Source organism: Oryctolagus cuniculus, chromosome 1 (genome assembly GCF_964237555.1).
Source record: "Oryctolagus cuniculus chromosome 1, mOryCun1.1, whole genome shotgun sequence".
Lineage (NCBI taxonomy): Eukaryota > Metazoa > Chordata > Mammalia > Lagomorpha > Leporidae > Oryctolagus > Oryctolagus cuniculus.
This window is the reverse complement of record NC_091432.1, coordinates 66,019,535-66,045,258: the sequence shown is the minus strand read 5'-3', so window position 1 is coordinate 66,045,258 and position 25,724 is coordinate 66,019,535. Positions and strand designations below refer to the sequence as shown.

At 54.1% G+C, this 25,724-nt stretch overlaps 2 protein-coding genes across 9 annotated transcripts in view; one reads left to right on the top strand and one right to left on the bottom strand.

Moving 5' to 3' along the window:
- XRRA1 (X-ray radiation resistance associated 1) overlaps window positions 1–11,309 on the top strand; it is a 92,879-nt gene extending 81,570 nt beyond the window's left edge. For all 7 annotated transcript variants that reach the window (XM_070075380.1, XM_008263961.4, XM_008263965.4 and 4 more), the window contains 7 exons: window positions 303–396; window positions 867–982; window positions 4,103–4,450; window positions 9,391–9,589; window positions 10,247–10,362; window positions 10,523–10,628; window positions 10,862–11,309. In XM_070075380.1, the coding sequence (XP_069931481.1) occupies window positions 303–396; window positions 867–982; window positions 4,103–4,450; window positions 9,391–9,589; window positions 10,247–10,362; window positions 10,523–10,628; window positions 10,862–11,115 (1,233 nt within the window). In that variant the 3' untranslated portion in view covers window positions 11,116–11,309. The remainder of the gene's footprint in view (window positions 1–302; window positions 397–866; window positions 983–4,102; window positions 4,451–9,390; window positions 9,590–10,246; window positions 10,363–10,522; window positions 10,629–10,861) is intronic.
- A 6,978-nt stretch (window positions 11,310–18,287) lies between these two features.
- The window catches only part of RNF169 (ring finger protein 169), an 84,397-nt gene continuing 76,960 nt past the window's right edge, over window positions 18,288–25,724 (bottom strand). For both annotated transcript variants that reach the window (XM_017344708.3, XM_002708692.5), the window contains 2 exons: window positions 21,140–21,239; window positions 18,288–20,758 (listed from right to left, as the gene is read on the bottom strand). In XM_017344708.3, coding sequence (XP_017200197.2) covers window positions 19,571–20,758; window positions 21,140–21,239 — 1,288 coding nt within the window. In that variant the 3' untranslated portion in view covers window positions 18,288–19,570. The remainder of the gene's footprint in view (window positions 20,759–21,139; window positions 21,240–25,724) is intronic.

Sequence of the window (25,724 nt, the reverse complement as noted above, 5' to 3'; positions counted from 1 at the left end):
AAGTGCTTCTTTGCCACCAACATCCCCAGTACTTGACATAGGCTGTGTGTCCAGTGTGAAGGGAGAGAAAGTCCCAACTCTCAAACATGAAACACTGATGGTGGCAGTTTGGTCAGGAGACAAGCAGGTGCTATTGCGGGGATAAGGCCAAGCCCAGTGGGGAGTCCCATCCGCAGCAGCATCTCTTGCCCAAGCCCTCCCCCAGTGCTGGCAAGCAGAGAGCCCTGCACTGTGGGGCCTGGCTGCACCTGGGCAGAGTGTGGGTGCTGTTGACCTGATGATGTCTTCCGTATTTGTTACAGATTGCAAAGGAGGATGCCCTGCTGCCGGTAGCTCTCTTCCCATCTCTCTGTGAACTCGTCTTTCATAACAACCCTCTGGTGGCCCACACACGAGGTAGGGGGCCTGCACACCTGCCGCTCCAACCCAGTGCTTCAGCTACACCTTGCTATGTGGAGCACATCTGTTGTGAGCTCGCTTCCCACATCCCATTTTGGGCAGGGTGTGGGTTCCAGTGCAGCACCCGCCCCGTCCCGAGCACACTGTGTACAACAGTTCTGGGTCAGCCGTGGGGCTCGCTGTCCCAGATACAGAAGCACATCAGAGTCCCGGGCCCTGCAGTGACACCAAAGGGGGTCAGATCCCTGCTCCACACCATCTTTGTTACCTGAGGCAGATTCCTCACCCTCTCTGTACCTGTGTCCTTGCCAACAAATGGGAATAATGTGGTGCCTAGCTCCTAGGGTTGACAGGAGAATGAAATAAGTGACTTCAGTGCATGTCCGCCAGTGTGGACAGTGCTGGCACACAGCAAGTCCCCATACATGTGGGCTGATAGTCATCTTCTTTCCCCATCATGACACCAGGGGTCCCTCCACTGCTCAAGAGCTTCCTCCAGGACCGACTGGGGATCCACTTAATTAGAAAGAAGACGGTGAAGGTTAAGCATCATATGTTGATGCCTCGGAAGGAGTCGTGGAAGGTAAGGCTCCCCAGGGCTGTTGTAATTCTCGCACACTGGCCTGGTGGTATAGCAGCTCCTGCCTGCAGTGCCTGGACTCTCTCCACGGGCTCAGTGATGCTTTCTCCTTGTCTTTCTCTATTAGATAGAACCGGAAGGGCAGAGTCAGAAAGACTTAAAAGGTGAGAGCAGGGGGAACCTTGGGAGTCACTCTGATGCCTTCATAGAATAGAGCTGCTAAGGCCTGGAGAGGGGCTGGGGAGAAGCAGGGAGGAATCAGTCTTGAAGTCAGAAGACCCAGATATGAGTCTGCTTCATTGTTTTCCATGGCTGCCAGAGAGAGAGTTTCATTCTCAACTCTAAAGCCTCCGCGAGCTCTGAGAGGCCTGCAGGAAGCAAGAGATAGGATAGTACTCTCATAAACTCCCCGAGGGGCCAGTGTTGTGGTGCAGCAGGTTACACTGCTGCTTGCGATGCCCGCATCCCACATCAGAGCACTGGTTCAAGTCCTGGCTGCTCCACTTCTGATCCCATTCCCTGCTGATGTGCCTGGGAAGACACTGGAAGATGGCTCAAGCTCTTGGGGCCTTGCCCCCAACATGGGAGAGCAATGGAGTTCTAGGTTCTTGGTCCTGTTGTGGCCATTTGGGAAGTGAACCAACAGATAGAAGATTTCTCTCTCCCCTCCCCCCTTCTCTGTCACTCTGCCTTTCAAATAAATGTCTTTTTATAAAGATTTTATTTATTTGAAAGATTGAGTTACAGAGAGAGGTAGAGACACAGAGAGAGAGGGCTTCCATCTGCTGGTTCACTCCCCAGATGGCCATAACAGCTGGAGCTAAGCCAATCTGAAGCCAGGAGCCAGGAGCTCTTCGGGTCTCCCACGTGGGTGCAAGGGCCTAAGGACTTTGGCCAGCCTCTGCTGCTTTCCCAGGCCTATTAGCAGGGAGCTGGATCAGAAGTGGAGCAACTGGGACTCAAACTGGTGCCCATATGGGATGCCAGCACTTCAGGCTGGCACTTTAACCTGCTGCGCCACAGCACCGGCCCCATAAATATCTTAAAAATAAACAAACTCCCCGTACCCCTACAATGCAAGTTCTAGGCACAGCTGTGATCGGGATGGCTGGGCCCGGAACAGAACACATCACCAGCACAGTCTTTGAGAAGCACTTCCTTACGCTGAGGGCAGTCAGCTTTCTCTAATTTCCCCACTCCCAGACTGGCTTTCCGCGATGCCATACAGACAAATTCCTCTCTCGTCTGAAGAAAGGCGAGGTGTGAAATGCTCCTGCCTCCTGAACGTTAGTCTTTGTGCAGCCAAAAGCTGGACTGGGCACAGCTGACCCAACGTAAATACAGCCTGTGGCTGCCCAGCCAGGCTCTCGTCTTTAGCGCTTGGAGGCTGGGGACAAGCAGCTCGTTCATCGTCCGCCCCCTCCTCGCCCCGGGTCCGTGGTGCTCTCAGGCTCTCCTGGATCCCTTCCCTCGGCAGCGGCAGGGGCAGAGGGGGACGCAGGCCAAGTCCCGAATCTTCTCTGCCTTGACAGAGCACCATGCCCTGTACCTGCTACCCCAATCCTCTCAGCAGGGGAGGAACAGGTTCAGAGAGGTGCTGGGGCCCAGGAGGCCTCCCTCCCCCCCCCACACATCCGAGGCTCTGATGAAATGAGTTAGATAAACACAAACGCCACTGGCTAAATAAGCCAACCAGTGCTCTGCGAAACGAGGCAGACACCCCCCAGGTTAGACTGGAGCTGCCTGCCTATCCCCAGTGTGCTTGGGGATGCAGCTGGGTGTGCAGAGCAGGCTCCAGGCCTTTTACTCACTCGGCACCAGACAAAGGCTGCAGGCTCTGCTGTCATACCTAGGCATGGGCACGGCAGGGGCCAGGGTCCTGTAACCAAGTAGCTGTGGGAGCCCTCCGCTGAGGGAGGGCACACGTGAAAGGGGACAGCCTGCCCTTGAGGCCAGGGAACCCAGCCCACCAGTGCAGCGGGCCAGTGACCCTCAGCTCAGGCCATTAGAGCCTCCATCTCCCCTCGGGAAGGGGCCGGGGAGGCGGTGGGCGGATGGGAGGGGAGAGGAAAGAGCACTCCTCCAGCATGCCTCTGACAGGACTGTGAGAGGGAGGGACGAGTGGCGGCATCCAGTGGTTCCGAGGCTGACACGCAGCGCTGGCTGCTCCTCTGTGACAGGGGTTCCGAGGAAAGCCTCGAGGGCTGTCAGGCTTCCCGAGTGAGCACCGAGTTGTGTGTGTTTGCAAAAGGAAGTACTTTCCTAAAAAGAAACTTGCATTATGAAACAGCCATCCGTCACACTGCTCATCTGGAGCGGACACTGGCACATGCCATGTTACTGGAAGAGCTCGGTGGTGCGGGCAGGGCAGGGCCCTTCCCCCATTTCCCAGGGAGGGAGGGAGGGAGGGAGGCAGTACTCAGGTGGAGGGCTATGTTGTCCTCGCCACACCCCCCAGCCTGTCAAAGCACCGGTACAAGTGGACCAAATACTTTTGAGGAAGGACCCAAGCAAGTGCTCAGCATAAACAAGGAGAGAAGGCAGAAGGCGGCCCAGCTGGGGTGAGCGGAGAACTAGACGGCTCCCCACAGCTGAGGGGAGGGGGAGGGCGTGATGGTGGCAGCTGTGTAGTAACCACGGCAACTGTGCAGTTCCCGAGAGAGAGGTTATTTCCATGTCCAAGCTGAGCCCTGAGAGGACTTTGTCTTTGGGATCTTTATATAGAACAATGAGACCAGCATCCTGAGAGGGATCTGCTGCTGCCACCTTCCAGAAAACATGGGCCCATCCTCCACACCCACTTCCGCAGTCCCTGGGGAACGTCAAGGGCACTGTGCATCGTGAGGCTACCGGGAGCCGCAGCGCACGCTCAGGGATGAGGCCTGGGGGCTGTGCCGTGAATCACTGCGCAACTTCCCTCAGTCATTTTGCCTCTCTGAACCCCTTTTGTCATTCTGAGGTGTAAATAAAACCGCTTAGGTCACCCCAGGGCTCAGCACAGACACCCGCCAAGCAAGTCTCCTCCCCACCTCCCCAGGTGCCTTCCTGCTCCTCAGGCTAGCAAGGCTCAGGAGGAGACTCTTGATTGGGGAGGAAGTCCAGTCCAGCCTTGCTCCCTTACAGGTGAAAACCCAAGTCCCCAAGGTGCCCAAGCAGCCTCTGCTGCTCCATCACCCGTGCCTGACCACCATCAAGGGCTCCCTGGGGGACCTGCTGGAGCCAGAGGCAGAGCTGGCCAAAGAGCCGCCCTCCACCCAAAACACTACACTGGAGCCCGAGATGCCCACCGAGGGCCTGGAAGGCCTTTCCCTGTCCCACCGGACCTTCGTGCCGCTGCCTCCCATCTGCTCTGACTCCACTCTGCACAGTGAAGACACAGTGTCCCACCTGAGTGACACAGCCGGCCGCCTCAGCCCGGAGCACCTGTCAGACGAGGACACCAAGAGCAGAGAGTCCATCTTCCTGACCCAGGTACTGCGCCCAGCTGCCCCCAACCCTTTTCTCAGCACCCACAGGGTCTTCCATAGCCCTTAGCTGCAGACGGGGTGGGGGGCGTGGGTGCAAAGGGGACAGCCAGGAGCAGGCATAGGATAAGTGTTGAAACCAGAAAGCAGCAGCTGAGGCTACTGGCGGGGACCCACAGGGACATGTCACAGTCCTATGTCACAGACAGCAGCCGGTGGGGGTCCGGCCAGGGTTTCAGGAGGGTCTGCCGCTGCCTCTGCATCTCTGCCTCAAGCCACCGCCCTGCTGGTGCTGCCTGTGGAGCCTGCACATGGGTGAGTCGGGTCCTGCCCTGCTGTGCTCTTGGTCTAACGGGGAAGAGGGACAGGAACAAAGTGTGTGGTCAGAACCGAGACCGAGGGATACCTGGGGCGGGAGCCTGGAGGAAAGAGGATGCCTCTGGCCCAGGCCAGGAGGGCTGCAAGAGGTTCAAATGAGCAACAGGGTGGGTAGGAGTTAGCAAGGTGAAGCATGGGTAGCAGGGACAGTGCTGAGACAGGGTATGGACGAAGGACATTTCAGTGGTGGGTGTAGGAGCCGTGAGTGTTCACTGTCAGCGTGGCGTGGCAGCAAAGGGAAATGCAGGCCACCCATCCCTAATGCAGAAATCCGGAGCTTTCTGAGCACCAACATGACACCACGAGTGGACAGTTCCAGCATGAAACTTCATGTGCAGAATCATGAAAGCTATTATATAAAATTACCTTCAAGCTAGGTATCCAAGGTGTGTATGAAACAAATGAATTTCATGTTTAGACCTGGGTCCCATCCCCAAGATGGTAAGTATATACAGATATTCCTGAATCCAAAAAACTGAAATATTTCTGGCCTCAAGCATTTCAGACCAGGGATAGTCAACCTGTGTAAGGCTGGGAGAGTGGCAGGGTGCCCTGGGACTTAATGTCAGCCTTCCTCCTGCCTCCACTTCACCCTCTATAATCTGACCACTGCCAGTCTTGCCAAGACATACATCTGCATCTAACATTCTGTCTCTGTTCCACATAAGAGATAGAAATTCATCCAGTATTAAAGTATCTTTACGCACTACCTCAGAACCTTTTAAGAGCAACACAGTGTAAACTAGTAAGTATTTCAAAATTAAGTGGGGGCTGGTGTTGGGGCATAGCAGGTTAAGCCATCAGTTGCAATGTTGGCATCCCGTGTCAGAGTGCCAGTTTGAGTCCTGGCTGTTCTACTTCCAATCCAGCTCCCTATTAATGCACCTGGGAAGGCAATGGATGATGGCCCAAGTGCTTGGGCTCCTGCCACCCATGTGGGAGACCCAGATATGGAGTTCTGGGCTCCTGACTTTGGCCGAGCACAGCCTCAGCTGTTGAGCCATTTGGGGAGTAAACCAGGAGATAGAGGAGATTCTGTCTCTCCTGTCTCCAGAGTGTGTCATTCTGCCTTTCAAAAATAAATAAACCTTAAAAAAAGTCGCCGGCGCCGCGACTCAATAGGCTAATCTTCCGCCTGCGGCGCCGGCACACTGGGTTTTAGTCCCAGTCGGGGCAGTGGATTCTGTCCCGGTTGCCCCTCTTCCAGGCCAGCTCTCTGCTGTGGCCAGGGAGTGCAGTGGAGGATGGCCCAAGTGCTTGGGCCCTGCACCCCATGGGAGACCAGGAGGAAGCACCTGGCTCCTGCCATCAGATCAGCGCGGTGTGCCGGCCGCAGTGGCCATTGGAGGGTGAACCAATGGCAAAGGAAGACCTTTCTCTCTCTCTCTCTCTCTCTCTCTCTCTCACTGCCCACTCTGCCTGTCAAAAAAAAAAAAAAAAAAAAGTGGGTATTTGGCCTAGCAGTTAAGATTCCCACATCCCATAATGGACCTGGCTCTAGACCCCAGCCTTCTGCTAATGCAAACCCTAGTTTAGGCCGCAGTGATAGTCAACTAATTGGGATTCCTGTCACCTAAGCAGGACATCTGGATTGAGTTCCCAGCTCCTGGTTTCAGCTTCTGCCCAGCTCCAGCTGTCACAGGCATTTGGGGAGTGAACCAACCAGCAGATGGGAGGCTCACATGCTCTCGCTCTACCTGTTTTGTGTGTGTGTGTGTGTGTGTATTATATATGAATCTGCTGATCAAATGAATACATTTTTACAAGACCGTTAGATGAAAGGAAACAACAGACAGGAAAGGAATTGGGTGTGTTGCCAAAATGCAGTTCTGAGCTTCCTGGAATCCAAAGCAGTACAATCAATTATGACTCACCATGTTGTAAAAAAAAAACAAAAAACAATTCTTGTTAACTTTTTTCCCTTGCCTAATTGCCCTGGCTGTCACCTCCAGTACAGTATGGAATAGAAGTGGTGTGAGCAGGCACCCTCACCTTGTTTCTTCCTGGTCATAGAGGGAAAGCACATGAATTATAAGGTTAGCCGTGGGTTTTCCGTAGGTGCCCTTTCAGGTTGATGAAGTTTTCTTAGTAATTCATGGTGGTGGTTTTAAAACATGACAGGATGTTGGATTTTTGTTAATGCCTTTTCCTTTTTTTTTTATTAAGGTTTATTTATTTATTTGAAAGGCAGAGTTACAGGGAGGCTGAGGCTGAGGCTGAGGCCGAGAGAGAGAGAGAGAGGTCGGTCTTCCATCCATTGGCTCACTCTCCAAATGGCCACAATGGCCGGAGCTGAGTCGGTCTGAAGCCAGAAGCCAGGAGCTTCTTCTGGGTCTCCTGCACAGGTGCAGGGGCCCAGGACTTGGGCCATCTTGTACTGCATTCCCAGGCCATAGCAGAGAGCTGGATCAAAAGTGGAGCAGCCAGGACTCAAACCAGCACCGATATGGGATGCTGGCACCACAGGTGTTGGCTTTAACCCACTATGCCATAGTGCTGGCCCCTTAATGCCTTTTCTGTGACCCTGAGTGAATATCTGAGTTTTCTCCTCTACCTTGTCAACATGGTATGTTATATTAGTTGATGTTTAGCCAACCTTGCATTTACCTGGGATGAATCACACCTGGCCATGGTATTGAATCCTTTTTTCCATGTTACTGAATTCAGTTTGCTCATATCTTTGTGTCTTCATTAATAAGTGATGCTGGCCTATAGCTTTCCTTTCTTGTTATATCTTTCTCTAGTTTGGGTTCTGGAGAAATACTGACCTCAGAGAATGGGTCAGTAAGTGTTCCCTCTTCTAATTTGTGGAAGAGCTTAAGGATTGGTGTTAATTCTTTAAATGTCTGATAGAATTCAAACCATCTGGTCTTCAGCTTTTCTTTGTAGGAAGTTTTAAAATTACCAGTTCAATCTTTTTACTTAGTATAGGTCTGTTCAGATTTTCTATTTCTTCTTGAACTGGCCATTTTAATAAAGGGCATAACTGTGTGCCCACATGAAATACAAGTATTTGACTACTTATAAAACCCTTAGGGAGGCCGGTGTTGTGGCATAGGGGTAAAGCCACTGCCTGTGACACTGGCGTCCCATATGACCACTGGTTCAAATCCCAGCTGCTCCACTTCCAATCCAGCTCCCTGCTAATGCACCTGGGAAAACAGCAGAGGACACTCCAAGTCTTTGGTCCCCTGCACCTACATGGGAAACCTAGAAGCAGCTCCTGGCTTCTGACCAGCCCAGCTCCAGCCATTGTGGCCATTTGGAGAATGAACCAGCGATGGAAGATCTCTCTTTCTTTCTTTCTTTCTCTCTCTCTCTCTCTCTCTCTCTGTGTGTGTGTGTGTGTGTGTGTGTGTGTCTTTCCCTCCTTCTCTCTATAAACTCTGCCTTTCAAATAAATAAATCTTTAGGAAAAAACAAACAAACAAAAAAAAACCTTAGGGCAGGCTGAAAGCCTCCATGGTTTGCCATCAGAGTAAGCACAAAGAAACCACAATGCCAACAGAACCGGCGACCTCAGCCTGGCATTTAAAAGCCCCAACCAGGGCTGGTGTTGTGGCACAGCAACTTAACTTGCTGCTTATAATGCCAGCATCCACTATTGGAGGGCAAGTCCAAGTCCCAACTGTTCCACTTAGGATCCAGCTCCCTGCTGACGCTTGTGGGAAAGCAGTGGATGATGGCTCAAGTGCTTGGCACCCCTGCACCCATGGGGGTAACCTGGATAGTTCCAGCTCCTGGCTTTGGACTGGCCCAGCTTTGGCTATTGGGTCCATTTGGGAAGTGAACAATATTTCTCTCTTTCTCTCTGTATCTTTCCCCTCTCTCTGCCACTCTGCCTCTCAAATACATGCATATATAATTTTTTTTTGACAGAGTTATAGACAGAGAGAAAGGTCTTCCTTCCGTTGGTTCACTCCCCTAATGGCCGCCACTGCACCGATCCGAAGCCAGGAGCCAGGTGCTTCCTCCCAGTTTCCCATATGGGTGCAGGGACCCAAGTACTTGGGCCATTCTCCACTGCCCTCCCGGGCCACAGCAGAGAGCTGGACTGGAAGAGGAGCAACCGGGACAGAATCTGGTGCCCCAACCGGGACTAGAACCCCGGGGTGCTGGCACCGCAGGCGGAGGATTAGCCTAGTGAGCTGCAGCGCCAGCCCATAATTTTTTTTTTTTTAAGTCTGCATCTGGGCCCTGCTTATTGTTCTGAGTGCCTGTCTCTCCGCATCACACCCTGTCCGTCCTAACACTTAGTTCCCGCAGAAGCACTTGGATGTGTCTCACCTCTGGCCTGGGCCTGCGACATTAATCCTTTCTCGCTCCTTGCCTCTGACAGCTTCCCTGGCTCTCCAAGACTTAGCCTGGGGAATCTTGGGGCCTCCTCGGGAATCACTGGAAATTGCTGTGCATTTGAACAGCATTTTCCATGGGTTTGGCCCTCGTCCTTTTTCACATCTGACTCCTCCTCCTCTGGCCGTGGCCTTGCCTCTGACAGGCCCAGCATGGGTGCCGTCACAGAGTCAGAGTGCCCAGCATGAGTGCGTGTGTTTTTCTCCCTGGGCACAGGTGAGTGAGCTGCCTTCCCCTGGCATCCATAGAGATGACTCAGAAGTGAAGGAGAAAGACCAAAGGAGACCATCAGCGGGACCCAAGGAGGTGAAGAAGACTCGGAGAAAGTCCCTGCCTGCCTCCATCCCCAGCAAGTACCGTGGCTATGAGGAGCTGCTGACAGCCAAGTCGGACCCAGGCTTCATGGAGCCGAAGGGTGAGCGCATGGGCTTGCTCCAGGACAGTGGGCATCCCCACGGCCCAGAGCAGGTCACCCCCAAGCCAAGATGGGTGCCAAGACTTCCTGTCCCAGCCACGGTGCTGCCTCGGCTAAATGTCTGCCGAAGGGCTCCTTGGGCTGCCTGGCTCCGGGGGAGCTGCGCTGGTTTACAGTCCAACTGGTGTGGGCCCGGCTGCTCTGGTTAGGGGAGCTGCCCCTTGGCGGGGGGTGGGTGAACAGCACCAGAGGGCCAGTGGCCTGCGTGCTTCCCGGCTAGCCGAGCCCCAGGCTGCTTGGCCCGAGTCCTTCCTATCTGGTTTGCGGCAAGGCAGGTGGTCCTCTCAGAGCCCCCATTTCAGATCCGTGTGCTTCCATGGGTCCTGGTGCTCAGCGGGCGTGCGGGTTGTCCAGCCCCTGCGGTGGAGCCTCCCGAAGATGGGGGGTGGGGTTGGACACAAGTGTTCACTGAATGAGTGATGGCGCTCCAGGCACAGGAGCAGATGAGGGGCAGATTTGGGAGCTGGGTTTTCCTCATGGGGGTTCTCAAACCCTCTGGCCCAGGCTGACTACATTAAGACCAGGGGATGGAGGACTTGGGGAGGAGGGGGAGGAGAGGCAGTGCCTTGACCCGGTCCTTCTGCCTGTTCCCCACAGGGATCCAGAAGAACGCACAGGCCTTGCAGCACCTGCTGAGGCACCCGCTCGTCTACCGCTCCTCCAAGCCCAGGCTGGACACCCTTCAGAAACTCTACGTTCCCAGGGAGAAACGGGTGAGCGGCCGTCCCTGCGCGGGCCAGGCGTGCCTGTCCCCGGGGTGGCGCTCCGACCACCGCCAAGGGCTCCCCACGCCGGCTGCTGTGGCAGAGAGGGGGTGGGCCCCAAGAGTCTGCGCAAAAACCCGAGGTGCCCCCTGTCCCTACCTCCTGTCAGGCCCAGAGGGTCCCGATCCCGCCCCCGCGGAAGACTCGAGCCCAGCTGCTGGATGACATCCTCATTCGCATGCGGGACCCCCGGAACATCACAGAGGCTCCACTAGGTAAGGCCGTGCCCGCCGCCAGCACCCGGGCGTCTCTGCCCCTGTGAGGGGTGGGGACGGCCCTGTGTGGGCCGCGAGCAGCAGCTGAGCCCCAGGGAGGCGGCAAATGGTCGAGAGCCCGAGGGAGCACGCACGCGAGCGTGCGGAGGGGGAGATGGCTGGGCTCCCACTGCCCCCCGCCCCTTCTCTCACGCCCCTGGACGAGCACGTGCGCCCCGCCCGTGTCCCCGCAGGCGCGGTGCTGCGCCGGCGCACGGAGCAGCGCCTGGTGAACCAGAAGCAGTACCTGGAGGCCAAGCGGCTGCTGAAGGAGTTCCGGGCGCGCTACCGGCAGCTGGTGCGCGGCTCGCTGCGCACGGTGTTCGGGACCTCGCCGCTGGCCCCTGCCCTCCCGGCTCTGAGCGAAGGGCAACCCCAGTTCGGCCGCTTCCTCAAGTTCATGGATGAATTCTGCCAGGAGCCCACGGCCAGTGACTCGAAAAGCTAGGGCTGCACGAAGGACCCCGCGCTCTTCCCGTGGGCTACGCACCCGCGGCCGCTCCTCGGGGCTGGCTGGCGGGGTGCAAGCGTCGGAGCTCAGCTCTGGCCGCAGAGTGGGGATCCTGTCGGGCCCTCCCCTCCCCTGCCCGGGCAGGACCCGGCGCCTAGCCCAGCAACAATAAAGAGTGGGCGCAGAGAGCAGCAGAGTGCGTGCTGGCCTTCTTGCCTGGAATCCAGACTGGGCCATGGCGGCGTTTCTGCAGGAAGGCTGTGGGACCGGCGGGGGGGGCGCCAGAGCTGAGACAGGTGCTAGGACAGCCCCCCCCCCCCCCCCCGGGACGTGGGGCAGAGGAGCAGCACAGAACCCACGGCTCAGAGGAGGTAACTGGCCTGCCCCAGCCATACACGGGAGAGGGCCCCGTCTGGTAGATTTTTCCACTGTGTGTGTGGTGTGGGAGGGGAGAGTAGATGGTGCACTCGCCTATCAGATTGGCCGGATCACAAAGGTGGGACAGAGGGAAGGGTCTGCATGGAGTTTTCTGAGACAGGAGCTGAAATCCCATGTGCATACATGTGGCTGTGGCTCAGAAGCAGACCCTGGGCAGAGCAAGGTCAGCTGGGCCTCAGTGAGTAAAGTCCTTCCCACCCAGGCCGTGCGCGGGCCGCAGCTTCCTTCCAAGTGCCCAGCAGGCAGCCCCTGCTGCCAAGGAGCATCTGAGGCAGGCCCCTGGGGCTGGATCGAGGGCTGTGCACTTGGGTGAATGCTGAGTGTGACCTAGGCCCCTCTCCTGGGGGTGCCAGTAGTTCAGAGGTGGGTAGCAGGCCTGCAGTTTCTGGTGTCCAGGAAGCAGGTGCACCAAGATCAAGGTCCTTGGCAAGGAACACCCTAAGTTGCAATCCAGGATTTGCCTGCTGCTCAACTATATGGTCTCAAAGTAGCCAGTTAAATGGTGACGCCCAGCCATGGTCACGCTGACACATACACTTAGCATCATGTGGGTCACATGAAGCTGCAAAGGCACGTCTCGCCCACTCACAGATTTCCCACAGGCACCTGCCCAGGCAGCAGGTGGTCGGCTTGCCCACAACAGCAGCCCCATGCAGAGGCTTGTTGCTGACTCACCAGCTTGGGTTTGCTGAGACCCCAAGGCACCTTTCCCCTGTTGTTAGGAAGGAGAACCACCCTCACGCTCACACCGTAAGCCTCACCAGGTTCCAGTTCTGGAGACCCATCTGGACTGTCCCCCTTCAGCCATCAGACCACCGGCTGTGAGGCCTGAAAGGCCCCCCGGGACATCCCTGTCCACCTGGTCATCCAGCTGCGGCTTGCACACCCAGTGCTGGGCTCCTTCCCTCCCAGGCTGCCCCTTCCCTTCTGCGAAGCCTGCTGTTCTGAGCTGTCTGTCCAAGTCCCTCATGGTCCCAGCTCTGCTTTCTGGCAAGAGTACTTCTGTACTCTCTGCTCACTCAGGCCAAGCCTTGTCCATAGGGGACACCCTGAAGAGGCCGGATTTACCCAGGCCAGCCGCTACGAACCTTCTCAGCCAAGGACACCAGCTGAACCAACTGGCCACCTCTCCTAGATTTGCCAAGGCTTTGCTGAGGATTCTGGATTCCTGACCTGATGAGTTTCCCATCTGGGAGGCTCTGGAGGTACGCAGTGCTGGCTCCTCTTCCCCCACCTACCCATGTAACCGAATCCTGTCCGCGCAGAACTCCCAAGAAGGATCTCGCTGTGAAGTCTCCGGTGCCTCGGCTGCTCCTCCAGGAAGCCCCGTGTAAGACCTCCGGGAGCTACTGTTTCTGACTCGTCCCTCCAGCTTCATCTCAGGTATGTCCTTGAACTCGCTGTCCAGGCAGAACTGTATTTCTAGTCACTTAGCCAAGATGCCAGGGAGTGCCCTCAGAGTCGGCTGTGGCCAAGAAGCAGAGCTGAGGCCGGCGCCGCGGCTCACTAGGCTAATCCTCTGCCTAGCGGCGCCAGCACACCAGGTTCTAGTCCCGGTTGGGGCGCCAGATTCTGTCCCGGTTGCCCCTCTTCCAGGCCAGCTCTCTGCTGTGGCCAGGGAGTGCAGTGGAGGATGGCCCAAGTGCTTGGGCCCTGCACCCCATGGGAGACCAGGAAAAGCTCCTGGCTCCTGCCATTGGATCAGCGCGGTGCGCCAGGCGCAGCGCGCCAGCCGCGGCGGCCATTGGAGGGTGAACCAACGGCAAAGGAAGACCTTTCTCTCTCTCTCTCACTGTCCACTCTGCCTGTCAAAAAAAAAAAAAACAGAGCTGAAGTAGATTCAGGTTTTCCACATTCCGCACTGCGTCAGGATGCCTCTCACCCTACGGTGGGCACCAGGGAACACAGTCTGGTCTCTCTAGCCCACAAAACAGCTGGAACCACACTGCTGGCCAAGGCCTGAGCAGTCTCTGGCTTTGGGGTCATAAGGCCAGGCTTCCAGGCTGTGCAAAACCGTCAGGCCCAGAACTTCCCAAGGATAAGTGGCCACACCAATTGCCAGCCCAGGCTGGAAGGGAATGAATGAGTGGCATGGGAGCACTTTGTCACTTTAAGGGCAAGCGGCAGTCAGAAAATACCTTCCTGTCTCCACCTGGCTGTACTTCGGGCAAATCCTTTAACAGCCACATGACTTCACAGTCCTTGAGTGCTGGTTTGCCATCATGGGTTCTCAGAACAGTCTTTCAGATTGGTTTTCTAAGTTTAGGTGGAAAAGGAATTCATCTGTCCTATGTGGGATGACAAATGATGCCAAGGAGATTTTGATGAAGTCTTGAACCAGTGGTTCCAAAACAGGATGTATGAAAACTCAGCCATTCTGAGGCCAGCACTAGCAGGCAGGGCAGGGTCACCCTGGCACTCACTCTTTCTCAGACTTCCTTGGTGTTCTCGTGGGGATTAAGAGTGGCTGAATTTGAGAATGACAGGAAATTGTCAAAGAATGTACGCCACAAGTGAGCATCAAGACAAAAAGACGCGATGCAAGCCCCATCCCAGCTCCTCCCCTCTCCCACCATTCTGAATGCAAAGCAAGACATCCTAACTCGGGCTGTCTCCCAGAGCAAGGATAGCACCAAGCGTCAAATAACACACAGACTAAGGTTTGCCCACGCTTGTCTGAGATTCTTCTCTAGAAACAAAGACATCCACTTTGTGAATTTGCATTGCTATAAATCAGCTTGGGTCTCGCCTCAAGCAGGCAAATACGCTGAAGAACGCACTTTGGTACTGTTTAAATAAACGCATCATCCCACTTGATTGCACATCATTTCCTTGTGGGCAGAAGCATCCCTGACAAGGCATTGCCTATTGCAAGTCCTCTGTCTTTGTCCAGACGCTCTCCATGAGGAGTCGGGAAGGAGGCAGCCAGCAGTGGCAGTCGGCAGGTATCTAGGCCTCTTCGCCGATTCTACTGCAGACGGCAGGTTGGGCAAGACCAGTACACAGCGCACTTTCTATTCCTAGACAGGAGGAGGAAAGGCCCTTAGGAGAGCTGTATTTGCAGAGAATGAAGAGGAAACAGCAGAGCAGAGGCATAAAAATGAAATCCATTCTCTGGCATTAAGACCATTTTTCTCTCGCATAGGATCTGTTCTCACATTAGGATTTTGAGGGCTCTGCCGAAGGCTAAGCACTGACGTCAGGTTTGATGCAAACTTGAACCCAGCGAGGCAGCGCTCCTGTTCTGTTGGTGAGACAGCTTGGACCGGTGAGGGACAGTCTGACGGCTGCCGAATCAATCAGGAACAACTCTGGAGCTCTAACCGCTTGATACTTGGGAAGCGAGTGCACTGTTTTCACCGCAGATGAGAGAAGAGGAAGTGGTGTTTGATCTTGACTTGTCTTAACTCTTGATTGAAGGCAGCAGAGAGCCTGCTCAGAGCTGGAGGTCGCCTCGTACGGCCAGGACATTCAGGAAGAGGAGAGGGAGGGCCAACTTGCTGACAGGTGCGGCCGTCTGCACGTGCAGTCTCAGCATGGCCCCCTTACCTCTTGGGTGACTCGGGACCAGCACCCCTGCCCATCTCCGGGTCTCCTCCACAGCACAACTGTCAGAAAAGCCACTGTGGGTAACAGGTATGCGTGGGTAACAGGCACACTCCTCCTCCTGCAGCCCCACCTATCTGCTCTTCAGGAATTCCCAGCCATCTGTGTTCACACCAAAGACCAGGCCAGAAGGCCACCACGTGTGAGGGAAGGGGTGGCTGAGAAAGACTGAAGATGCTCAAGAAGGTCCAGTGTGCAAAGAACAAAGGGGAGCTGGCTGGCTTTGAACCCTGGGTAATTAAAAGGACAGTTCTTCCAATCAAAATATACCGCTTCCTCAGCTCCACATCCGTGTGACTCAGTCACGGGGTTTCCACTACCTGAGTGTGTAGTTAGGGGATATAGGGACATTTTAATTCTCATTTTTTAAAAAGTGGAAGAAAAAGCTGTTCAAATGCCTCCTACATCATTTGGGTATGCCTCCTTCAAAAAACTGTGTATGTGTGTGACTTACAGAATTGTTCACACCCTAGACATCTACAGTGTAAAGCAGGCAGTCGGGCACTGGATCGTTGGCTAAAAACAGAAGGGTGGGGAAAGTTTCATGTGGGTGATCTCCATGCCAGCCCAGCTGTCCCATTCTGTGACTGTGCCCCATGCCCTTTCTCTCCCCCTCTGCTGCCTTCCATTTCAATGAAAAGCCAGGCAGGAAAGGGGAGAGCAGGCCCAGGCCCTGCCAGCTCTGCTGAGGCACGGGGGAGAGGTCAGGAGGTGACGTAATCGAGGTGCTGCTGCCTCAGACCACGTCAGGGATCCACAGCCTGCCTCGTTTCTTGGGGCTTGAGCTAAAAGCAGCTCCTGGAGAGACATTAGTGCTCTGTGACCACTACAGAAAGAATTCTTTCTCCCCTGGTCAAATTATTTAGGGGATGGGAAGCAGGGTCAGTGTCAGAATCAAATTCTCAGATACCCACGAGGGTCTCTAAAGTGTTATAAGGCAGCCTGCTGGGCACTGGACATCCCACAGGGGACCATGGGAGAGCATTGCTGTGAGCATTCCAGAATGGCCAGCTCCCCAGCCACACGTACGCTCCTGTCCACTCCATTATGCGGGAAGCTCCTGGCCGGCAGGGACTGACTCAGAGTTGCCACAGGTTCGAAGCTCAGGACCTGTGTGTCGGATCAGAGAGAAAGGACCAGGAGACTTGGTCCCCAGCGGCACGGGCGAGCTCGTGGGCACATCCCCCTAGTCAGTTCTCCGGATGTCAACAGACAGCAACCAGTCAAGCAGCTTTAATTGCTTAGGGGCATTTTTCCTTGGGAAAAATGAACCAAAAGCATTCATCACCAGTGCCCCCACCAAGCAGACATTTTAAAATTATAAAACAAAATGAAGCCACTTTGTAAGGTTTCCCTGGCCAGCTCAGCCAAGCCATGTCAGTCTTGTCAACAGGGAGGCAGTTACACGAGAGGGGCCGGGGCGGCTCACAGGACCCCCTGACTTAGCCCAGCCCAGCAGGCCTGGCTGACTTCTTACGTCTTCCCAAAGCGCCTTTCCAGCCCTGAGCCTGGGGAAGCGGGCGAGGAGCTGCCTCCAGAGGGCTCCTTGTCCCCTGGACTTCCCAGCAGAATGACGTCCCCTTGCCCGCCCCTCAGACCTTCCCAGAGCTGCGTGTGTACAAGGAGTGGAACGAGCAGGTGGGGGCTCTGAAAGGCGAGCTGCGCGGCGGTGATCCATGAGAAGACGCGGGCGCTTTGTGGAATATTCCTCACTCCAGCTCACAGGCCCTCCTGATTCTGTTTTCCTTTTATCATTCTCTTCCCTGCAGAGAATCCGTGCCCACAACTCTGCTCGTGACCTACCTCACCTCACAGCCCAGCGACAAGAGGAGGGCATTTTTCAGACAGAAGAAATGTTCCGGTTTGGTTGTACGGAAAGCATCGTAAAGGTCAGATAAGGCTTGAGTCAGCTTTTCCTCCTCCAGACCCACGCGGGGTGAAGACCTGTACCCCTTGCCCTGGGCGCCTCTGCCCGGAATACCTGGAAGCGTCCTCACTGCCCGAGCAGGGGCTGCAAGCGACGGCCGTCCCTCCTGGGCAGCCAGGGTCGGGGCAAGTCTGCCGGCAGACCAGCACCTGCGCCGCTCGCATCAGGGAGGAGCTTTCCCTCTGCTCCTGTTCCTGCTGCGCACTTGTTTCCAATGAAAGCATTCACTTGGGGGAAATAGTGAAAATATATTTCATCTATTAAAAATGTTTCATCCTTTTACCAAAAACAAAAATCCATTCCAACGGAAAAGGTATTTTTCAGATTACTGGAGACGTACAGAAAGGTGGCAAGTGGAAAAGCAAGTGTTTGCTCCCAGCCTTTCAACAGTGTTTACCAAGGTGGAAAAGGCAACATAAGAAGCGGTGGTAACCAGCGGGCTTTCTCTGAGGGCCTCTGGGGAGGCCGCCCACCTGCCTGCCCACCCGCCACAGACCAGCGCCAGCTCTTTGTGCACACACCATGCCCTTCGGCAGCCCTTGTGGGCCATGAGGTGCTGGAGGACCTAGAACTGAAGTGGTATGCATATAAAGTAATGAGATTGATGTGTTGCTTTTTAACATACACACACACACGTGCACACACGCCCAGAATACACAGGTTAGGTGAGTGAGGTTTGTTCCCCACCAAAGTAGTCACCAAGGAGACCCCACAGATCTCAGTGATGGCCACGATGCTCGTGACACCTCTGGAGCTTCTTCGGGAACTGTGGGCTGCGTGGGAAACGGCCCTGACGGCTTCCCAGCAGCCTCTGCCACGCCTCCAGGCCTTTCCTCAGACGGCTTCGGGAGCGTTTTGGGCTTACACTCCTCCCTCCGATAGCCCCACAACATGAACGATCTACCCTGAGAAGAAGGGGGCAAACGTGAGAAGAATCGAAAGAAGGTGGTGGTGCTGTAGTGACCAGCGCATCCCTGTGCCAGACCTCAGCCGCTGCCTTAGCAAGAGGTGCTGGGCGGATGGCCACTAAGCTCCCTTCCAGGTATAACATTGTAGGAGTCTGCGTCTCCAGGAGGTTCTAGACATTGGAGACAGTTCCAGAAATGTTTGCACCTGCAGTAACATCACTGGGAAAACCATGCGGTATCCTGAGGAGGCTACTCAAGGAGGACAACACGCTCTGGGAGGCCTGGGAAAATGCCAGTCATGTGACTTTATCGTAACAGTTCATATATACACAGGAATGCCAGCCCACCTGAGACTCCCGGAAATCATCTCAATCCCTATTCTCAATGAGCCCAGATGGGCAGAAGCACCAAGCACCACCAGGGATGCCAAAGACACATGGTGTCGGCTGCTAAGGAAAATAAACCCCACAGGTCCATGGGACTCAATTTACCAGCTGCATCCAGCTAGATGCCTCGTTTCCACAGTATGAGGCTCAGCATTGTTCTTTGCCTGACTTCAGGTGGAATTTTTAGGATTTGGGATCAACATTGTAGAGAACCGTTGGCCACAAGGAAAACAACACTGAAGCCCGCTGCCATCTGCCTCCCAGGCTGGACCCCCGTGGGAAGCAGGGCAGTGAGCTGTGGTGGGAGGGGAGAAGGGCGCGGTTTGTGTTTGTCTGTCTCATCCATCTCAGCTGCCTGCACGTGGAGTCTGCGTTGTCAGTGTTCAGGGCCTGGCCAGCTCTCCCTACATGCCCCTGCCATGCCTTTGGGCTGGAGCCCACTTGGGAGACCTATCAGTGTAGAAAATCCATGGGATTTGTCGTCAGGAGACCCGGCGGGCAGGCTGGGCTCGGTCACGTAGCAGCTGAGAGAACCCGAACGGCTGCGCCGCACCTCCGTCCCTCAGCCACGGGGCAACACGGCTCCCGAGGTGGGTCTCGGGAAGGCCAGGCCCGCGGCGTCAGCCACACGGTGTGCTTTCACGAAAAACCTACATTCAGTCGCTTCTGCAGAAGCGTGTGCTCCGCTGCTTCAGGGGGCACTTGTATTCGTGGCAAGGGGCAGGAGGAGGAGGAGGGACAGGACAGCCTCTCAGCGTGGATCTGCCAAAGAACCGTGCCATTCCACTTCTTTGAAAAAGATGCAGTTAATTTTCGTCTATAAACCTGATTTGAAACAGCACCCTATTCAAGGAGTCAGAAGGACTATTTGTCTCAGAAAGTCCCCCCTCTTTCTTCCACCACTGCTAACGCTGGCACTTATGCCCCCTGAATGAGGCCGTTCCAAATCTCATCCCAAGGGTGCTGCCGCAGGTGGCCCGGGCGCCCTCGGGGGTGGCCTCTCGGGCTGAGGAGCGCTTCTGGGTCGGGTGAGGAGGAACAGAGATGCAGGTGCCTTGGATGGACTCCAGAGGCCCCGGAGCTGCTCAGAACCACTCACACAGCGCTTGGCCATCCAGAGAAACCCTACGTGAGAACGCTCGGCTCTGGCGGAGAGCTCTGAACTGGAGAACGCTGCTCACGGAGGGCTACTTGGCCCCAGCCACGTTGCTGGAGCGCAGGAGATACTGGTCGACGCTGCCCTTCCGCCGGCTCACGGCCCGGCGCTCGCCGTCGAAGACACGCTGCAGCCGCAGAGCCAGCCGCCGGTCCTCCTCCTCCTGCCGCGCTCTCTGCTCCAGCTCCCGCAGCACGGGCTCTGCGGGGGCCAGGCCCACCTCCCCGCCGGCTGCTCGCAGTTTCTTAAGGGAGCCGTTTTGTTCCAGGTGCTTGGTCTTGCAGTGTCTTTTCCGGCCCCGACGCAAGGGAGGAAGAGGCTCCTGGCCCAGGCTGTCCGCCAGGACGCCGTTGGCCAGGTCGGAAGGCTTCAGGGGCTTCAGCTGCTGCTTTGTTTTGAGGACCCCACCCAAAGCACTGCTTCTGTGCAGCACCGAGTTCACTGCCGAGGCTCTAGGGGCTGTGCTTCTGCAGGTTTGGTCTACTTTGGCTTCGGGGGTCGCCCCTGTCCCTTCGAACTGCTCCCTGTCCAGAGAAGTCCCACTGGCTGCCCCTCTATGTTCCGAGGAACAGGAGGAGGTTCCCACCAAGGGCTCAGTGCTCCTCTGACAGGCACTGCCCTGTTCTGCTTTTGTTTGGCCAACACAGGGGAAGTCCTCCAGGTCCCCGGAGGCGGGTCCGGGGCGCTCGGGAGACACCTGCCCCGGGGACGGTCTGGCACGCACAGCCGGAAGCGGCTTCTCCTTGCTGCAGTGGATACCTTCCGAGCCCAGTAAGTCTTCCCCTGTCTCCGGAGCCAGGGAGGTGAGAGTGGCTTTGGAAAGGGTCTTTTTGATCTGCCGCTCCTGAAAGATCTGTTCCCACTTCTTGAGGATCCGCGGGCTGGCCTCATAAGAGGTCTGCTTCTGCAGGCTTCTGTTGAGGTTGCGAGGTGTCGATTTGATGATGAGCGGGCTGAGCACGCGGCCGTCAGGCAGTCTCTTGGGAGGAGTGCACGGGGAGCACACGATGGGCTTGAAGTGGTTCAGCTCCTCGGAGATGCTGTCATTGCTCTCGGGGCTGACGGAGCGCTCCGGCTTCTGCGGGGGGGCCGCGGAGGAGAGCGCGCTGAAGGGCAGGCGCTTTTCAATGGTCAGGTCAGGCGCCGAGAGGCAGCGGTTGTTCTGGGTGGACAGGAGGACGCCAATGATGGGGTTGGAAGCTGGAGTTATGGTTGTGACCTGAAAGAGACCAAAAAGATGATGCACACACGCACACAGAGGGTTTTGTGCTTGGCTCCTTTAGGACGTGGAGGGGCAGGGAAAGGAAGGACAAGAAAAGGGATGAAAGGGATGTGATGTGAGTCTAACAAATGGGGAAAAAAATCCCTGTCCTAAAAGGCACGCCACTGAAACAAACTCCCACACGCTTGAACAATGAAAATTAAAGATCCGAGGGAAAAGACTTATCCAGCCTTCTCTGATGGCCCTCATCCCACCGGGACCCTCTTCCACGCCATCACTGTGGAGCCCCCCTCCCCGCCACAGGCACACCGGGCCCGTGCTGCCTCTCATTTGGACAGTTTCTTTGTGGCACCGCGGCTGCCCGTGGCTGAGCTGTACCTTGGCCTTGCTGGCCGGGGCTGCTCGGAGCCTGCCTTTCACTCTGTCTTGAGCCGCGTCGCTGCAGCTCTGGCTCCTCTCCACCTTACAGCTCAGCTTTCTGGAAAAGAGCACGTAAGAGACAAAGTTAGTCCAGACGCTAATTCCGGGAAAAGGAGACAATCTCTTTTGTGCTTGCTGAGCCACTCACCAGGAGAGACAATTCCCTTGGGCAGCTACAACAGAAAATAAGTTTATTGATTGATTGATTGATTGATTGACAGGCCGAGTGGACAATGAGAGGAGAGAGAGAGAGAAAGGTCTTCCTTTGCTGTTGGTTCACCCTCCAATGGCCGCCGCGGCCGGTGCACTGCGGCCGGCACACCGCGCTGATCCGAAGGCAGAAGCTAGGTGCTTCTCCTGGTCTCCCATGGGGTGCAGGGCCCAAGCACTTAGGCCATCATCCACTGCCTTCCCGGGCCACAGCAGAGAGCTGGCCTGGAAGAGGGGCAACTGGGACAGAATCTGGCGCCCCGACTGGGACTAGAACCCAGTGTGCCGGCACCGCAAAGCAGAGGATTAGCCTAGTGAGCCGGGGCACAGGACAAAGCAGGTTCTAGTAACAAACTGCCAAAAGAGGAAGTGCTGGGAGAGAACATTTGGTTCAGGCTTTTGTTTCCAAACCTAAAGGAGGCAAGGCCCATGCTTGGGTGTGGGAATACTTTTCCTCCTCCATCGGGTGGATACAGTGTTACATCACCTTTGCAAACAACATCTTCCTTGTATTAGACTTAAACCTCTCCTCAAGCAATCTAAATCAGCCGTGAGGGGCAGGCATTTGGCACAGTGGTTGGGTCACTGGACGCCTGCAGTCCCTTTTCAGAGAGCCTGTTCACAGGCTGACGACCCAGCTTCCTGCTAACCTGCACCCTGGGAGGCGGCAGATGGTAGCTTAAGTACTTGGGCTCCTGCCACCCACATGGGAGACCCAGATTGAGCCCTGGGCTCCTGGCGTCAGCCTCCCCCAGCTCTGGCTGTTGTGGACAATTGAGGAGTGAACCAGTAGATGGAAGATATTTCTCTTCCCACCCCCACACTGCCTGGCTCTTTGTCTTGCTGCCTTTCACATACAAACAAAAATAAGCAAATCAGTCATGAAACAAATAGTGAAGTACTTACAGAAATGCATAGCAGTGCATTCGATTTTTATGTAGAAAGACAATTAAAGCTGTCAGCCCCTCTCTTGATCCATTACATTTGAGCTCCCACAGGCCTAAATCCAGTAATGTAAGGTTTCAAGAACACGTGATTTTTGTCTCACACATTATATCACACCTTATAACCCCAAACCAAACTCCACAGTACCTACAGCGCACATCCAAGTCCACCACACTGCAGCATGTTGAGTGCTGTGAGAGCAGTTATACAGCCAAACTCCCCAGGTGTTTTCTCCTAAGGTTTATAGCTTGTGTTCATATATGTAGGTCTTTGAATCATTTTGAGTTAAATTTTGTATGCAGTGTGAGGTGTGGTCTAACCTCATTCTTCCTCACATGTAGTTGGGAGTCTCACCGTGAAGACGACTGTCATTACCCCAGAGACTGTCGGCAGAGATGCGCAATTTATCAACCACCTTTGTTTCCCATTCCCCGACTCCTGCCTAATCCCTGACTCTTCATGCGCTTGGCGCACACTTGCTACGTGCCAGACACTGGGGGGCGCTACCCAGGCACTGGGAATGCAGAGGAGGAGCCTGGCTAGGCCTTCAAGGAATCAGATTTCCAGTACGGCAGATAGATAGCTCAGTACAGTGGATGGGCACTGCTGTATGCGTGAGGCAGAAAAGGCACGGGGGCCACTGGAACCCGAGATGAAGCCGGCACGTCCCAAAGGCTGAGACGGCATCTACGGGACGTCAGGGCAGACTCGCCGCGGGGCAGGTGACCCAGACGGAGACAGCTTCCTCGGTGAGTCCACTGAGCTTTGGAATGGAATGCTGCATATCTACGCTAGCTGCAAGAGTTGCTCTAGAACGTCTACAGTGCCAGGGTAGCTCAGGGAAAACGTACAGGCGCGTTGAGGAACACTGCGTGCTTCCCTAGTGAGAGCCTGTCCTACCAGGCACAGTGGTTCTGCCCACCCTACTCATGGCCAACGGTGCTGGCAGGGGACGGTGGCACTCACCGAGGAGGTTCAACCCCTCACCCACAGGAGTGAGGCGAAAGTTGTACCCCATAGGGAGGCCATTTGCGGGCAATAGGAGCAAATCAGCATCACCCTATGAGGGCGGCTGTTTAGAAGTCAGCTTGATAGTGGTATTCTACTCAGAAAAGTAGTGACGTTCAGGTTAACTGGGTGGCAGATTAAAATGCTATGATGAATATCGTATACTTGGATCAGGAGACCGGGATATGGAGCTGAGGGAGACAGCATTATCATTTGACATACTTGACTTGTTTGGTGTGATCCTAACAGAGAAAAAGTAGACAATAGGAGAAAAGGGTTTTCAGATTAACATGACAGACTTTGTAACTATTTTTTTTTTTTTTTAAGATTTATTTATTTGAAAGGCAGAGCAGTAGAGAAGCAGAAACAAATACAGATAGAAATCTTCCATGCACTGGGAAGGCAGCAGAGGACGCCCAAGTGCTTGGGCCCCTGCCACCTACATGGGAGGCCCAGATAGAGTTTCAGGCTCCTGGCTTCCGCCTGGCCCAGCCTGGGCTGTTGCAGCCATTTGGGAAGTGAACCAGTAGATGGAAGATCTCTCTCATCTGTCTCTCCCTCTCTCTCTGACACTGTACCTTTCAAATGAATAAATATTTTTAAAAAAACAATGTGGGGGATTATTGCCATCTCAACAATATTAGCTCTCTTCTAACCCATGAGCTTTCCCTTTCATTTAGATCTTCATCGATTTCTTTCAGAAATGTTTTGTAGTTCGCAGTGTTCAAGTGTTGCACCTCTGCGTTCAAATTTATTCATAAATGTTCTATTTTTATGCAGTTTTAAAAAAGATTTATTTGAGAGGCAGACTTACAGACAGTGAGAAGGGGAGACAGAGATCTTCCGTCCGCAGGGTCACTCCCCAGAGTCCTGTGAACGATACCATTTTATCTGCAAACAGAGACCATTTCACTTCTGCCTTTGCCATCTGGATGCCCTGTATTTCTGTACCTTGCCCAAATGCCCTGGCTAGAATGTCAAGTACAATACTGAACAGAAATGGCAACACCAGACATCCACTTCCTGTTCCTGCTGCTGTGGGAAGCCGTGGGCTTTCACCCGTTGCGTATGATGCTAGCTCTGGGTTTTTCATAGGTGCCCTTTATGAGGCTGAGGAAGTTCCCTTCTATTCCTGTTGAGTATTTTTCTCATGAGCGGGTGTTTGATTTGACAGTTGCCTTTTCTGTTTCTTCTGATGTGCTCACGTGGCCTTCCCTGCCTTCATTCTACTAAAACCGTGCAGCACACAGACTGATCGTTGGGGTTGAATCCCACATGGTTATGGCTTATGACTCTAATAAGCTACTTAAGTTAATCTGTTAGTATTTGTTGAAGGAATCCACATTTATACATATAAGAAATATTGGTCTGTAACTTCCTTTCCTTGTGTTTTTTTTTTTTTTTTGGGGGGGGGGTCTGGGTTTGCTGTCAGGATAATTCTGGCCTCATAGACTGAGTTGGGAAATGTTTTCTTCTAAATTTTGGAAGAGTTTGAGAAGGATTCATGTTAATTCTTCTTAAGATGTTTGCTAGAATCACATCTGGTCCTGTCCTTTTCTTGTTGAATGATTTTTTAATTACTTGTTCTAATCTATTTGGTCTATTCAGATTCTAGGTACTTGAGTTTAGGTACTTTTTGTGTTTCTAGGAATCTGTGTTTTCATCTGGGTTAGCTTATCTGTTGGCATAAAATTATACATAGTATTTTTTATAATCATTTATTTCTATAAGGTCTGGAGTAATGTCTTCATTTTTCTAATTTTAGTCTTTGTCTTTTTCTCATGATTGGTCTAGTTAAAGGTTTGTCAATTTTTTTCCAAGAACTTTTGGTTTCATTGGCTCTATTTTTTTATTCTCTATATCATTTATATTTATTTTAATCTTTTATTTTATTCCTTTTGCTTCCTGTGGGTTTAGTTACTCTTCTTTTCTCTAGTTTTTTAAAATAGGAAGTTTGAAATTTTAAGAGAAAGATTCCAAATAAATAACCAAACATCTTTTTTCCTTTAGTTTAAAGAAAGAAACAAGAAGATAGTGATCTTTCACTCTCTAGTTCACTCTCCAAATATCCACAGCATTGGGCCGGGCTGAAACCAGAAGCCTGGAACTCAATCTGGGTCTCTCACGTGGATGGCAGGGACCCAAATACTTGAGCTGTCGTCATCTCTGACTCCCAGGGTGTGCATCAGCAGGAAGCCGGATCGGAAGCAGAGGAGCTGGGCCACGAGCTGGGCATTCCAGTGGCCTCTTAACCACTCCTTTGTTACAACTATGAACTTCTCCCAAGCATTGTTTTCGTCTCATTCAATATGTCCTAATATACTGGTTTTCATTCTCACTCCTCTCAGAATATTTTCTAAATTCTCTTGTGATTTTTTCT